General features: G+C 36.3%; 1 protein-coding gene and 1 non-coding gene across 2 annotated transcripts; both read left to right on the top strand.

Moving 5' to 3' along the window:
* Positions 1 to 359: 359 nt before the first annotated feature.
* Positions 360 to 4,310, top strand: LOC135118672 (large ribosomal subunit protein uL24m-like). Its single transcript, XM_064041275.1, has 6 exons — positions 360 to 519; positions 606 to 781; positions 1,053 to 1,170; positions 1,546 to 1,686; positions 2,345 to 2,476; positions 4,152 to 4,310. The coding sequence occupies exons 1-6, from the start codon at positions 424 to 426 to the stop codon at positions 4,248 to 4,250; spliced, it is 762 nt and encodes a 253-aa protein (XP_063897345.1). The 5' UTR covers positions 360 to 423; the 3' UTR covers positions 4,251 to 4,310.
* Positions 4,311 to 4,763: 453 nt separating this feature from the next.
* Positions 4,764 to 4,882, top strand: LOC135118683 (5S ribosomal RNA). The gene has a single exon (XR_010277715.1). It is a non-coding gene; the product is annotated as a 5S ribosomal RNA (ribosomal RNA).
* The last annotated feature ends 10,822 nt before the right edge of the window (positions 4,883 to 15,704 follow it).

Below are 15,704 nucleotides of genomic sequence, written 5' to 3'. Positions count from 1 at the left end.
GTACATTTGGGGGAAAGAAGGGGTAGTATATAAGCGAGTTCTTAGGGGAGTACATAAAGAAGTACACATCATACCTACAAAAGGGAGTTTATAAAAGGTAATATGTACTACCATAAGAGTAGTATGTACACAATAGAGTATACAAGGAAAATACAGGGGTGCGTGAAGGAGTAGGGATAGGGATAGTATATAAGAAAATATATAGGGAAGTACAAAGGGGTAGTACAAAATAAACTAAACAGGGCTAAGAGAATACATGGGCATATTTTTTTCTAAAAATGTTTTATTTAATCCACATTCGTTGATTGACCACATTTCAGTGACAGTAATTTTAAGTTGTCATTGTCAATATCAATTTTTACTTCATAAATAAATTGACAAATAGGAATTTACAAAAGCAGGTTACGAAACAAAACAAAGAAAATGCGAATATTTACATTTCTTTCGAAGAAAGTTGGCGATTTGACTGTTAAATACTCTAATTTACCGGAGTCTTTTATTAAAAGAAGCTATGAACAGGTACAGAAATTCGCAGTTAATGTTAATTCGACGTCTATAAAAACATAACCTCGAAAGTTATGCATAATTTTTGTTTCGTATTTTAGGTGTATTGGAAGAATCCTTCAAAGTATCCGCAGTACCCAACTGCTCAGATAGCTCGTAAAAAGTTTCGTTTCACCACGAACAGGCCTTGGACAGCTCAGTTTCGGATGCAAAATGACCGTAATGTGCACAGGAAGAAAGTGTTTGTCGAACCCGTGGGCGAATGGAGCTTCTTCAAGTATGAACTATTCTTTTTTATGAATAAAACCTCTTTATGTATCTTTAAGTCGTGGCCACCTAGTGAGTAAAAACCTGTCAAGTATGAGTGTGTGGGTTCGATTCCAGTACATGCAATGCAATGCAAAAACTGTAATGCAACTTTGCTAAGTTTGTATGTACTGTCCAAGTACATCTTAGATACCAATGACTGTGTTAAACTGTACCTCTTTATGTATGCTTATGTTTCTTTGATATCCATATTTTCCTAATTTTATAATTTTGAATTTCAGAGGTGACCGTGTCGAGATAATGGTGGGCAAGGACAAAGGCAAGCAAGGGATTGTGTGCCAAGTCATACAGGAACGTAACTGGGTCATTGTTGAGGGACTCAACACACATCTCAGAGTTGTGAGTTTATTTGGAGTATAATCTTTTTAGTAAAAGTACAGTTTATGATTTCAGGCTGAGGCTAGGTATCAAGCTGGCATAGGCTCTCTATGCTGTTTGATTAGCATTCTAGCTACAATAGATATGCTACCAACAAAGAGGCAGATTATAAAACTCAAATTTACCTACCATTTTTTTTATGGGTATCATCAAATGACTTCCCCTGGTAGTGCAGCATGAGGTAGTGTCAGACTCTACTGACTAAAACCCACCATGTTCCTTTTTGAGCCTTTTCTGTTCTGCGAGCATGGCTGCAGTACATATTCATACATATCTGTACAGAGCATTCATTATTTAAAACATAGACCAGTTACAAAATAGCATTTTTAATTCCAGGTGGGTAAAGACAAGAAATTCCCTGGCATTACCATTCAGTCAGAGGCCCCTCTCCTTGTCACCACTGGTGTGAAGCTGGTAGACCCGGAGACACTGAAGCCCACTGACTTCGAGTGGAGATACACTGAAGAGGGGGATAAGGTATTTATTTAGTACACTAGCTCTTGTTCCACCTGTTTCCTGGGGGAACTACTCCCTGCAGATAATTAAAATATAGAATAGTTCCCCAACAGTGAATTCTTTTTCAAATTGGTTCTATATCAGTAGTTTTGGTGCCTTTAAAGTGCAAATACGCAAAACAATGTTTCCTCTTTATTTTTTTTTGTATAGAAGGATTTAGGGCCTTATCACACCAGCAGATTGCAAGCAGTTGATGCCCATTAGAAATTCTCAAAATAATGGTTAATTCAAAGATTTAACTACATCTGTGTCTGAGTATGCCAGCATAACAGATTTGTTTACAGTTGGCATTGACATTCAGTATTTTGGCAAATCAGCACAACTCCATCTGCCAAATGCTGGTTGAATTTAACTTTTGTTGTTGTTTCTGTACCTGCGTTGCTAACTCGATTACTGCAAATAAATAAATAAAACAGGTTGACTCAACAAAACTTTTAAGATATATTTTCCATCAATGTTTTTTATTGCAAATATAAAAAGGGATAAATACAAATATTGTTGTAAGCAAAAATTTATTTATTAATTGTAAGAGTTTAATAGACAGTTGTACAAAAAGACTCAAAAGGAAAATTATTGTCTTTCTCTTTTATTTTATTTATTCTTTACCATTAACTTGTAGGTGCGTGTATCTCTGGCCAGTAGCAGAATCATCCCGATACCAAAGACAGCAGAAGAGACCATGGACTTCAAGAGTAAAGAGCTCTATGTGGAAAATGTTGATAAGGATACCACCAGCGATACTGTTGCCAAGGTAAATATAATATTTGCAACAGTCAGATTAAGATTATGTACTTTGTAAGTATTTATACAAAGTTAGCTTCCGCCAGCAGTTTCACCCGCGTCTCGTGGGAACTACGTTGCGTGTTCAGATAAAAAGTAGCATAATAATATAGTTTTCTTTGATAACTATATCACACACACGGGATCAATAGTTCCTGAGAAAAGAGCGATCAAGAAAAAACAAGCTCTTCAGCTTTTTAAAATTAGCGAACATTTAATTATTTAAGTTGGTTAGAGTTTCTGTTCAATTGTGCAACAAAAAGAAATCAAGTATCGTGTTTTTTTTTAACATTTGTACTATTTTGTAGTATTGAGGTATATTTCTGGACCATATATGTGCAAGGCAGTGGCGTAGCGTGGGGGGGGGGGGCAGGGGGGGCACATTCCCCGGGCGGCAGCTTTTAGGGGGCGGCAAAATTTACCCAATTAAAAAAAAATGTTCGCAACTAGTATCTGCGCCGCTACATAAAACTGTCTAACAATAACAAAACATTAAACAAGTTGAAACTTTTTAAACTTAAAACTAATTATTGTTAAAATTTGGTACTTAAAACACCCGTGCGTGACACTACATTTTACGTAATTTTGGTTTTGAGTCTTAAATAAAAATAATTAAAATTTCGCGCTCGCTTCGCTCGCGTATTTAGAAACTGTATGCGCTTGATTTTGCATTTGTCATCAAACAAAAAGTTAAGTACGTTTGGGCTACATTTTTCGTAATATTTGGTTTAAGTCTCATAAAAATTTCGCGCTCGCTTCGCTCGCGTATTCAGAAATATATTATGGCCCTTATTTTTGCATTTGTCAACAAACAAGACGTTAGGTATGTTTGGGCTAAATTTTACGTAATTTTTGTTTTAAGTCCGATAAAAATTTCGCGCTCGCTTCGCTCGCCTATTCAAAAACGGTATGCCCTAATTTTTGCCTCTGTCAACAAACAAGAAGTTAAGTACGTTTGGGCTAAATTTTACGTAATTTTTGTTTTAAGTCCGATAAAAATTTCGCGCTCGCTTCGCTCGCGTATTCAAAAACGATATGCCCTTATTTTTGCATCTGTCAACAAACAAAAAGTTAAGTACGTTTGGGCTACATTTTACGTAATTTTTGGTTTAAAATTCCGATAAAAATTTACCGCTCGCTTCGCTCGCGTATTTGGAATTTTAAAACCTTCCAGAAATCAAGTAACAAAGATATAAAAGAAAAGTCTACTTGAGAACTTCCCCCTTCTGCCGGGGCTGCGGGTTGTTCGAAAGAGTTACCATAAAACATAAAACGCCTTCGACAGAACACGACGGTTTTTAAGCAGTAAGAGTCTGACACTCACCCACCGCTGCTAACCCACAGCGGGAAGGGTCATTTGATGATTTTTAACGTCGATACAAAAAAAACCTTTTTTTGAAGTCGGTTAAAAATGACAAACGGCCAGTAACACTTGTTAAAAAAAATACACGGGAAGGGGCGGCAAAATCGACAACTGCCCCGGGCGGCAGATACCCACGCTACGCCACTGGTGCAAGGGTTTAAGAAGGTTATTTCATAGTCTTTGGTTGTTTCATAATTAACTAAAACCACTTTCAGTAGTAATATTATGTGTATGAGTGGTTCTAGTATACAAGTAATTCAGAAATTTCCTTTAATTTTCACAGGTAACATTCGCGCCAAAACTAAGAACATTCGAGATGGATATAATGGAGGAGATGGGCATCAAGGAGGACAGAGTTCCCGCCAAATCATACTGGTATTAAACAAATGTAGTGTAATAGTGATCATTGTACATTTTATTATAGATAATATTGTGAAAATAACGTGTTTTATTTCTTATCCTTCAGTCAGTCAGTGCCTATAGAATTTTTGTAAAGGCCAGGCAATATTTTTTTTATCGTTAATTAGCTAGTTTATTGTTATAGGCAGAGCGTTAATTTAGCAGTATTGTAGTTAAGAAAAAAATTAGTTTTCTATATGATGAAAATTTGTCTTTACATAAAAATGTGAATACTACTTATTACAGCGACATCTATGATATTCTGGGTTCTGGGGAAGTTATTTAGTAAAGCGCCATCTATGCACAAAACTAGAAAGAGTACATAATATAATAGATGGCGCTGCTTGCGTAACTGAGTAAGTAAAGTAAGAAAATAAGTGTTTCATATTAAGCTTTGTTAGTGATATTTTTATTTGTTCGTTATATAACATAGTTAAAAAAAAATATTTAAAGTATAATATTTACAGAACTGAACCAGTATTTGAATTACACATTCGTCAACGTCCATACCACGTTGAAAGCACCGGTTCTCGTCCGATCACCGAAGTTAAGTAACATCGGGCGCGGTTAGTACTTGGATGGGTGACCGCCTGGGAATACCGCGTGACGTTGACCTTTTGCAATTTACTTTCGTCTATTTTATTTTGCTTTTGCTTTGCGATTTCCTAATATTTTTTAGCTGTTTTTTTTCATTGTTATAAAGCCATATGTCATAAGCCTCTTAGTAATCTGTGGTGAATAAACGGCATGGTACACCAAAAATATTTAATTTTTGTATTCTCGGAAGAAGCAATAATAAATCAACTGGATATTATTTCAATACTTACTTGATAAGTAATAATCATAAATATCTACCTACTAATGACGTCACAAATCCGACTTTCCTCAAAATTATGCATTTCTTCACTATCACGGAGATAGCCTAAATTGCATAGTAGCGTAGCATAGTGCAAGTACTTTCCGATAAACAGCAAATGCAGCAAAAATGCGATTAAATGCAGATAGCAATGACTTTGGAAGGTTATCAGAAGATTTTGTTGTTTTTATTTGATGAAGGAGTTCGGTAATCCATCTTTTTCCAAAAACTTACCTACCATTTTTTGTGGGTAGTCATCAAATGACTCGTCTAGCTGTGGGCACGTGGGTTAGCAGCGTGAGCCACCTTGTTCCTTCTTAGGCCCTTAATGTACCAACGCCACGGTAAGTAACTCTTTCGAACAATCCTGCAGCCCCGTCAGCAGTGGCGGCGTAGCATCGGGTGGCACCCGGGGCGTACTACCTATTGAGCATCCCCATAAAAAACGACAAAATATAATCACGGGCTAAAATCATAAATTAAAGTACTTAAAAATCGTGTAGAAATCATTCATGGTGCTTTTTGCTAGGTTTAACATAGAGAAACCGGAGACAGGTCACTGCAAACTTATAAAGCCCTAGCGAAGCGATCCCGTGTCATTTGAGTTTTGAGACTTAAAATAACTCAAACATGTTTGTAAAAAACCAGTGTCTAGTGAAAAAGCCGCGAGCGTAGCGAGCGCGAAATTTTTGAATTTTAGAACAGTAAAGTGCCTTAAAGAGTTTAAAATAAACAGGCGTAAATTGGAAAAGCCGCGAGCGTAGCGAGCGCGAAAATTTTGAGTTTTAGAACAGTAAAGTGCCTTAAAGAGTTTAAAATAAACAGGCGTAAATTGGAAAAGCCGAAAATTTTGATTTTTGGGACTCAATAATACCTAAAGAAATTAGAAAAACCACCGTAATGTGAAAGGCGCGAGCGGAGCGAGCGCGAAATTTTTTGAGTTTTGGTACACAAAAGTCCTCCACTTCCTAAACAACTTAGAAATCGTCAGCGTAGAGCGTCAGTTGTTTTTGCTACTTCGGTGCTTTAACTTTTTGTTAGATTGAGGACTCAAGAAGTAAACGCAGAAGAAGTTTTTTTCTAAGTTTGAGGAATTAATTTGAGTAATCAGGAAACAGAACAAAAATAAACAAGAAAGAGAGGGGTGACAGCCGGACTGTGTCACCCCTCTCAGTGTTGCCTCGACGTCTCGCGCATGCACTGTTGTGGTTTTGTTTGAATATCGTGCATTTAGTGAACCTAGGCTTTGCAGATTAGAATGGCACCCTCAGTGACTTGTCCCTTCTGCCCGCGCCATCCTGGTCGTGCAGATATGTGCCGACCGAGATGGCACCCCCTTAGACGTGGCACCCGGGGCGGACCGCCCCCTCCGCCCCCCCCCCTTACGCCGCTACTGCCCGTCAGGTACACCTACCTACCCACCTAGTAGACACTTCATTATCACCTCCTCCTGCCGTTATCCCAATTTTATTTGTGGCCTTTTCTTTATGAGTACTTACCTACATAGTCTTCTGAATATCTGCCGTTATCGCACAAGTAACGTTATAATTCTATGTCGAATTTCACACAATCCATCCGTTTCTTTGGTCGTCCTCTTCCACGTAATAGGTACCTACTTACCTAATAAAAATAAAAATATTAAGTATTTTTTATAAGCCGCTATTTGTTGCTATGTAAACGAAAGTAATTAGGAAGGTAGGTAGATTTGATACTAAGATTCGATAAGCATTTCTATTAAGGGCTAGATCAAACAGCTAAAAGACGTTTTCAATAATTAATTTTGAAGTGAAAATTTATTTAGCGGCACCGTGCACTTCTTGTGATGGGGAAAAATCATAAACTCGCGGTATGTCACGTGACCAACCAAAAGGATTTTAGGCTGTTTTTTCACCGGAGATGTGCTATGCAGCTACGTACGGACTAGATCATACTACAACATCATATATAACTAGCCGTATCTTCTTCTTCCTGCCCTATTCCCAATTTTATTTGGGGTCGGCGCAATAAGATGTCTTCCGCTTCCATTTCTACCTCTTACGCTTCATACTGACACTCACTCCCTCCTTATTCATGTCATCTTTCAGGCAATCCAAGCATCTTTTCTTAGGTCTTCCGCTCATTTACCTATCGAAATTGTACAAGCCCATATTATGTGTATGTATGTCCACACATGGGCTGATAAACATATTACCCTCCTTTGCATTTCGCGGTCGGGTAAACAAGGTTTTGATATTTATTCGGCAGATGCTTTCATAGGTTTTGCACACAGGCGCTTCGGGGGGCGTCGTGTCAAAGCTAGGAAATTTGTTTCGTTTCTGATTCCTGTAAAACAGTATCTTGGGCATCATAAATATGATTGTATTTAAGTAGATACAGACTTATTATTGTTAAGTTAGGTATTATTAATAATATTGATAAACAATGATAACAAACTCGGTGGGGGGCTGTGACGTCACAAAATACAGAAACAAGCAAAACATGTTTTTAAACGATTAAATTCTACGTCATTCATATAATTTGTATACATAGATGATCCCAGTGATAAATGGTTGAATTTGATAAATAAGTTCACGTCATTTAAACTGTCTCTAAGGACCTAGCTAGGCAGCAACGCCAGCTATATCTAAAATTGATATTTTCGTTACTGTTACTGTTCTGGCAGTTTCGCAGGTGATAAATAAAGATAGACCTTACATTCTGTGTAGGGAGGAGATATATTTACGACTCCCTGTAACATTGTCACTGAAATTTCCATACGACCGTAACCATAGAGATCGAAATTGTTGACCATAATAGACCATGAAAGAATCTAACTTCCTAAGATATCAAAATCTTTCTTGTGTAAAGACCACCAACATCGTGTAGGTATACAACTGGAGTTCGGCACTCGAACAATGACTATCAAATCTCAAGCTATAGGTAGCCAATTACGTTGTCAGGTAAAATCAAAATAGGAAAAGAAAAGATTCAGGAACTTTCTGGTATTGAACGTGTTGAACTGACGTGCTTGCCTGAGACCTTTGGCTCCAGCTACCTTGACCCTTTCTCTGCAGTCCTTAAAATTCAATTTCAGAGGTCTTCACGAGCATTTGAGGAAACTCTGACACGATTCCTTGTCAGTTCATTACATCTAAATATTATATGGTAAACCCATTCGATAGAAACCAGACGAAAACCTGACCTTGTATAATTATTTTGGAAAAATATCACCTACCTACTTTGTGTCATAATCCGTCCATTTGATATGTATGTCTGATAAAAGTTCCAATCATTCGTGCAGTGCGTGGTATACCTACTATCAAATGCATTTAATCAGCTGTTGCACCCGACTTTCATACAATCGACTTTATACTTTATTTCCTTATTTTAAGGTTGGTTTTTCAGCGCATCGTTCTGGTTTCCTTTAGCAAGTAAACTCAATGTGATAGGAATTACGATACTTTGGCAAATAATATAGGGACTAAGTTCCTGTGACGATGGGAGGAGGTTTTATCATGCGTTGCCCTCACTCATGGAAAATATTTTGTTATTGCAGTTAAATTATTGCACATTTGTTGATCAATAACTTCTAGGTGTTATTAAATAAAGTTAATAATCATAACAAATTACACAATAACAGACAGCCTACCTTAACGTTAATAGAAGCACTACCTATTTGAAAAATCTATAGGCATTTTCAGAGGCAACTCAGACGCATTGTTCTTTCAGAAATAGTTCAATAAGATTTCTTAATCGGATTAACCTTTTCACCGCCACGCCATATCGGTATTCCTATGCCCTGTACGCCAAGCCCGAAAAATCTTAATTAAATATCTACTAAAAAATACATAAATGATTTAATAGGTTTATTTTGTATTTTTCTGCGACCTGTTTTTTGTCGAGTATAGCCGTCGTTGGCGCACAGGGCACGCTTGCTCATGTCGGCTATAGCCGACATTGGCGTTCAAAAGGTTAATTAATTATAACTTTTGTCACAGCCAAAAAACATTCACAGATGTAAAACGCCCTCTACGGCTCTACTCCAAGCTGGGGGATTGGCACATACTCATCGCGCTGACGAGCTCTTCATTCACCATGAATCCTCGACTCATCAACTCTTGAAACGGCTGCTAACGGAGCCTTTTTTCTCAGAACACCTAAAGTGACTAAAACTCCGGGCGAATTCGTCATTGTATTTTAAGACCTCGAGGTCCAAATGAGACAACACGATATCATCTATAATGTATGTATAAGTAAACAATCAAATACATAGTTGATTCTATTTTAAGTCATTCTTAGATTAACAGGCATCTAACACGTGAATCAACTAATTATAAATTAAGGTTATCTTCTTAGGTGCAAGTTATCTTTACCGAAGCAGTTAAACTGCAAACATTGACAAAATGGTTATCGGATTGACCTTGAAAAGTAAATAATAACAATGATTTCAGTTATTCAAAATTCTTGGTAGTAAAATATCAATGGACGCTTTTGTTTTTGGGGTTTCTCCAGTTTATCTTAATGCAGTCAAAGAGTAAATTGAGCGCAGGAGCGCATCCGGCCGTGCTCTCGCTGTGGCGGCATATTGGGCTGACAAAGTGTAGTCTCACTATAAGACATGTCATCGACACGAAGAAGAAGAGTAAGTTTATAGTTCTACTAAATGGTAGGTACATTAACATCGGTCTAGACTAGAAGTCGGAGGCGAAAAGAAAATAGCTGCATCTTCTAATCTAGATAGCGACTTCTAGACCGATGCACCGATGCACCGATGAACAGTATTTTTGGTGCTTTTTACCGTTTTAGAAGTCGATTTTTTTTCTTCTAATTGGACCACTAACTGGACATTCCCACTGAACGACTGCAATTTTTCAACAACAAAAAAACAGCCTAGAGAGCAACCAGGTAAGGAGAGGTCATTCCATACCAGTAGCATGTACTGTAGTAGGTCTTATAAAGAAAGAAGCTTCCTTTCACCAGAGGGTTTGTATTTAAATTCAGTGATAAGTTGTCTGACTACTTCGAGCATTCAAGGCCGCCAGGATGAAATTACTGCAATGTGCATCATTTCCTGAACCGAGGTATTTATTTATATGGGAGAAAACAAAGAACTGTACCTAAATGTCACTATCGCTGCCGTCATTTGTAATGGTAGTGGGTAATTATCTCAATAATTGGTATGTTTGGTATATTGGTAATACAAATTAATGCATGTCACCTCCAAGTTCCTAATTAAGTACCTACCCACCTAATTACTTTTTTACTATAATTACTTCAATTCGCTTAACTAGAAAAATTATAACCTTTAAATAAAAATTTCCTTCCCATTCCACCGACTTCTATTCCTATTCCTTTACCGTTCACGCTGTTCGGTTATGGAATTCCCTTCCCCATGAGATTAGAGATTGCCAAACTGTTGGACTTTTTAAGAGAAAAGTTAAAGAACATTATCTGTCCATTGCATCATAGTTATTTTATTTATTTATATATATATATATATATATATCTAGGTATATATTATTTTATTTTTGGGTATATATTATTTAGTAGGTATATATTCATTATTTACGTATTGTTTATGTAGGTAATACAATATACAGTTGTTTTCTTCCATTTTAATTTATGTTTCCTTTGCTTTTTTTACACACTGTCTACATCTCTTTTATTCTCTTTTTTTTCCAGGTATGCTGGAAGAGATTTCTTAAGAAATAAGCATTACCTTTGTAAATTCTTTCTTTCCTGTCATCTTTCTCTATTATGTGTGTGTACAAAAATTTGTAAAAAAAAAAAAACCAAGGTACTTACTACTAAAACTATCCTGGTTTTCCCTATATATTTAAGACGGTTTACTCGAATACATCGAATATGTATAATGTGTTACGTATGGAAAAAAATCCCAGTAATATGAAAAAAAAAATGTTTACCATGCGTTTAGTACTACGTATAGGCCGATCATTAGGCCGCGTACCTAATGTAAGAGTATGAAACATTTTCGGCACGCCTTCGGAAGTTCATGCGTGAGGAAACGGAAACAGATGGGAAATTGAAAGTGTTATTGGAAGGAACTTTTACATAAAAATAATTTGTAGGTACCCAACATAAATAAAATAAGGTTGGTAAGTGTCTGCGAATATATAGGTGTAGCAGGTTCTTATAAATCAAAAATTGAAGAATAAATTATCTAGTACCCAGCTAATGTAAGATTTTTCTGAAAATTAAAAGTTTTGTTTATTTTTGCCGTTTAACTAGCTAGACCCATTTAAAATCTTTTTCCTTAAGCATCTGCATTTCATACCTAGTCAGCAAAGCTTTTCCAAGTAATCTTAAACCTACTAAAACCAGACAGACATCTTTAAATTATTAAAAAGATTAAGTAGGTAAAAATAATGAATTTATCAAAATCACGCGCGTACCACGGCCGCCATGATGCGCTATGCCTCGTTTACACGCAACTTGTGACGTCACTTGTCAGGTACTGACTCAGGTGTAAAGAAACCGATTATCAATTAGACGATGTATTGGGCGATAGTAGGATTATCTTTGTTAAAATGTGATAGCTGTGTTTAGTCACGTATTTACCATGTGCTTTTGTTTTAAAATTATTAATGGAACACGATTTTCCCAGGTGATCGGTAAGGCCTTGAACGAGTTAAGCTTAATGATTTGATAAGTAATCGTTTGAATAGGCAGATATTTATTATTTTAAGTTAAATAGGTAGATATATTTTATTTGTCCCAAGTTCACTGAACCTACTTTCCGCCATAATCAATTACAGCACATACTAATAATAAAAAGATAATGGATTCCTGGAATTTTTAGACTGTTCATGCAATTGTTTGACTTATGGTGTCAGTAACGCAAGAATTGGGTAGGTCTGCTATAGCTATTCATCGGAAGCAAGGGCTGGTCTTCCCAATAGGCAAAAGCCTCTTGTATTAAAGTTATTAAAATCTTCAAGTGAAAACACTCGACTGGGGCTGCAGGTCCTGGTACAAATGGTTCTAGAAGGAACATGGTGGATTTTAGTCAGCAGGTCTAACACTTCCTCACGCTGCACCCGCAAAGGTATAACCTACTAGAAAGCGTATATTGATATAACATGATTACATTATGTTATGACTACCTTCCTAAGCACACGTTTGGTAAATTCCAGTAGTCTATTGAATCATATGCAACTAATCCACATGGAAAAGAATAGAATGTTCTCTCGTATGTAGGTACAATACTTCACTAAACTAGGGACTTCCGCCGAGCTAATTGAAAAGAATCAATCTTTATTACCGTAGGTGGTGGCTATCAGTCACTATTTACTTGCAGTTTTTTCTATATGACTCACTCTATTGTAATAACTTATAAGAAGTGCAATTTCCAGATCTTAGCTTAGGATAAGTCAACACAAGATAATAGGAAAACGCTTCCAGCGACTTTGAAAAATTGGGAAAAATAATTCTGTTAACTAAATATTTTTTATGTTTGTGTCAAAAGATTCTTAAAAAAATAATAATTGTTACTGTAGCAAAAATACTATACGGGAACACCGAGAGAAAAATACGTCATTGTATAGTTCCAGGTAACTGAATGCTAATAGGTAAATCTTTTAAGTTACTAGTGGCCTTTTAAACGTGGACGGCTGACCAGTCACGTAGCTCACTGCATTTATCGCATAGGCAACATAGGCCTTAACATTGCAATAAATAATTACTTATTTCATGTATCTATTTATCAGAATTGTGTATTTTACCTTTTTTTGGATGACCGAAGTAGAATACGGGAAATAATACTGATATGAGGAAAGATCAGGAGAAGAGATAAAAGGAAGAAATAGCGACGGAAATCCAAATTACTTCATATGTATTGAGAATAGGATAAGAGGATGATGAAATAAATTCATGTAATGTGTAAGTATAGGAACCTCCTTTCTGGATTTACCAAGATACAGTAAATAACTGAAACATTGACTCATTTGTTATGAAGGATGAAATTCACGATGAGCAGTTATGATAATCGTTGATTTAATCTAATTTCTGATAAATTCGGTTATTTATGTCACTTAATCTAATTATCCATGGCTATTGATGACTCAATATGGATCTATAAATGAATATCAGATAGCTGGAAAATTGTCCAATCTGGTTTTTCGTCGGGTTTTCTAAAATCCAGTATTTTGTAGGTACGTACGTAGCTTGCCTAGCTGTCAGTAATCGAAAGGATAATAGCTAAAGTAATATGTGACGCAAAATTGCTACAAAATTAAATTAAAAATAAACATTCGAAGAAACTTGTCTAGGTAAAAGCTAGACGGATATCTCCAGTTTCGCTTAAAATCAAAATACCACGTCACTCCACCAATTCTTGGTACCCAAAACAACATAAAACAGAAATACCTATAAATTAATGGCTTCTTTGTTTCTACAAACCTAGGCATTCGAAAATAGACATTCTTGTCTATTTTCGAATGCCTAGGTTAATATGGAGATGGTGACTAACATTTGTGAGATAGTTTCTGCATTATTGTGTGTCTGTATGTGTTGGTTTGCGCGTACGCAAACGAACTCTCGACTGTCCATTGAAAAACAGTTCAATTGACACCGTTGAGCAAAGTCCCTGATCGTGTATTGATATTGATTTTTATGAAGAATGCCAATAAATCTATGTTGTTTCACTCGGCAACTTCTTCTAACACGTCATGCATTTGTCTAAAGTCCATCACCGTCACAGCCTAAATACGTCCACTGCTGGACAAAGGCTCCCCCAAACTGGGAGAATTACGGAATTATTCATACCCATTGCCAGGTAGGACATTCTTTATGGCTAAAATCGTTACAGTAGGTACCTGCATAATAGTTTTTGTCTATAAGCTTGTATTTATATAGGCCAGTTAACATGTGCCTAGGGAAACGAAACTTCTTGAAAAAAAGTTTTGCACATAGCTGCTTAAGATTTATTGATGTTAGGTGCTAGGATGCTAGGTAACTCACATTTTATCAGGATATAAGAATTTCTCTGTAACAGAATAATGGTCTGTCTTGCATTTTTATTCTAGTTTTCTTTTGTTTGAATTTTCCTTCTACATATGTGTCATCAATTCAAAAATAATCTAAGTAATCCAGTTTTATTCAGATTATTATCAAATATGAGTAATATAGGTAAATAATAGCATTATTGATTGTTTTCTTTAATAACGAATACCTACTGACTATCTTATGTAATTTGAGTTTAGTCATGAGTAAAGAAAAATAACAAATGACTAATTTCAATTTGACTCGCATTCCAGATTTCCAGTCCAGCGCTTGAATGTGGTGCTAGCCTGGAATTTAATTTAAACGGACCCCGGGATCGTGTAAACGGTACACACATTATATTCTCGGTTAAACATTGCATTAATTTATTTCTTTTCTAAATTTTTTAAAATGAAGAATGACAATAAATCTATGTTGTTTCACTCGGCAACTTCTGTCACGTCATTGTATTATCACTACCCGGAATGGAAGCTTGGTGGTCCGGTTTCCCTTTCTTTTTCAGTTTGAGTACTTTTTAATCCTTTGAAAAAAGAGGTGGAGTTTATTTTGCTTGTATTTTAACGGCCAAAAACATTTTGAATGAACTGGGATACTGGGATAAGATTTGTTTCGACTTTTTTCGAAATTAAACTACACTACAGAATAACGTGTAATTAAATTGCCAGTGCTGCCTAAAATGAGATCGTGTTAATCAGATTACCTAAATGCTACCGAATAATTCCGCTCCCACGTTCAAATCACTCACAACTTTGAGTGTAACACGTGAACATCACGTTATGTTTATCAATAACAATTTCTATTAATAAATTATGTCATATTACTTTTATCTGCAAATTCTTTCCGTATGGAAATTGTTGCTAAGCTTATTTTTATTTTATTTTAGGCCGAGGGTTGCAGCTTTACAAACGCTATACTTATACCTAAATAAGATGTAAGATGATGGTGTACCTACTGTATCCATGTGGTTTAGTTTGAGAGTTGTGTAAAAAAAGACATGAATCCCGGGAAACGGATAAAGAAGAATTCGTGAATGATGAATTCAAGAATTTTCATGCTTACTGGAACTTCATGGTACTTATAATAAAAGTTCGTCCTAAACAAGTCTGGATCGGAGTTTAGGCGAGATTCCACCGGTGTACGGCACTAAGACACGCGTAGGTGCTCATTTTGGTAAAATCTTGCCATCATTTTTACTTATAGTGGCAAGTCTATAAATGGATGGCCTAAGAACAACTGAGCGCTCGTCTGTTCAGGTGAAATACGTCCACCGCTGGACAAAGACCTTCCCCAAGGTTCATCTTTGCTCGATCTTCAGCAATGTGCTCAGCTGGTCTTAATTTAATATCTTCTGCATTGGTCGCTTAGTTTTTATAATTATGTCCTTGTCATTGAAGCTAAACTGGTAACGTCAATTTTCCAAAATTACAACGCCATTTTGTAAATTGACGTGCATTACCTTCGTCTCACGTAGGGCTGCCATTTCGAATTTCGCCAAACCCGGACAAATATTAAAAAAAACCCGGACATTTGGCGTAAATATCATTTTTTCCCCGGACGAGTCCGATTTTTTTTGTTTAACAA

The sequence above is a fragment of the Helicoverpa armigera genome, chromosome 24 (assembly GCF_030705265.1).
Source record: "Helicoverpa armigera isolate CAAS_96S chromosome 24, ASM3070526v1, whole genome shotgun sequence".
In the NCBI taxonomy this organism is placed as follows: Eukaryota; Metazoa; Arthropoda; class Insecta; order Lepidoptera; family Noctuidae; genus Helicoverpa; species Helicoverpa armigera.
The sequence above is the reverse complement of the archived record's forward strand: the minus strand, read 5'-3'. Positions and strand labels throughout refer to the sequence as shown.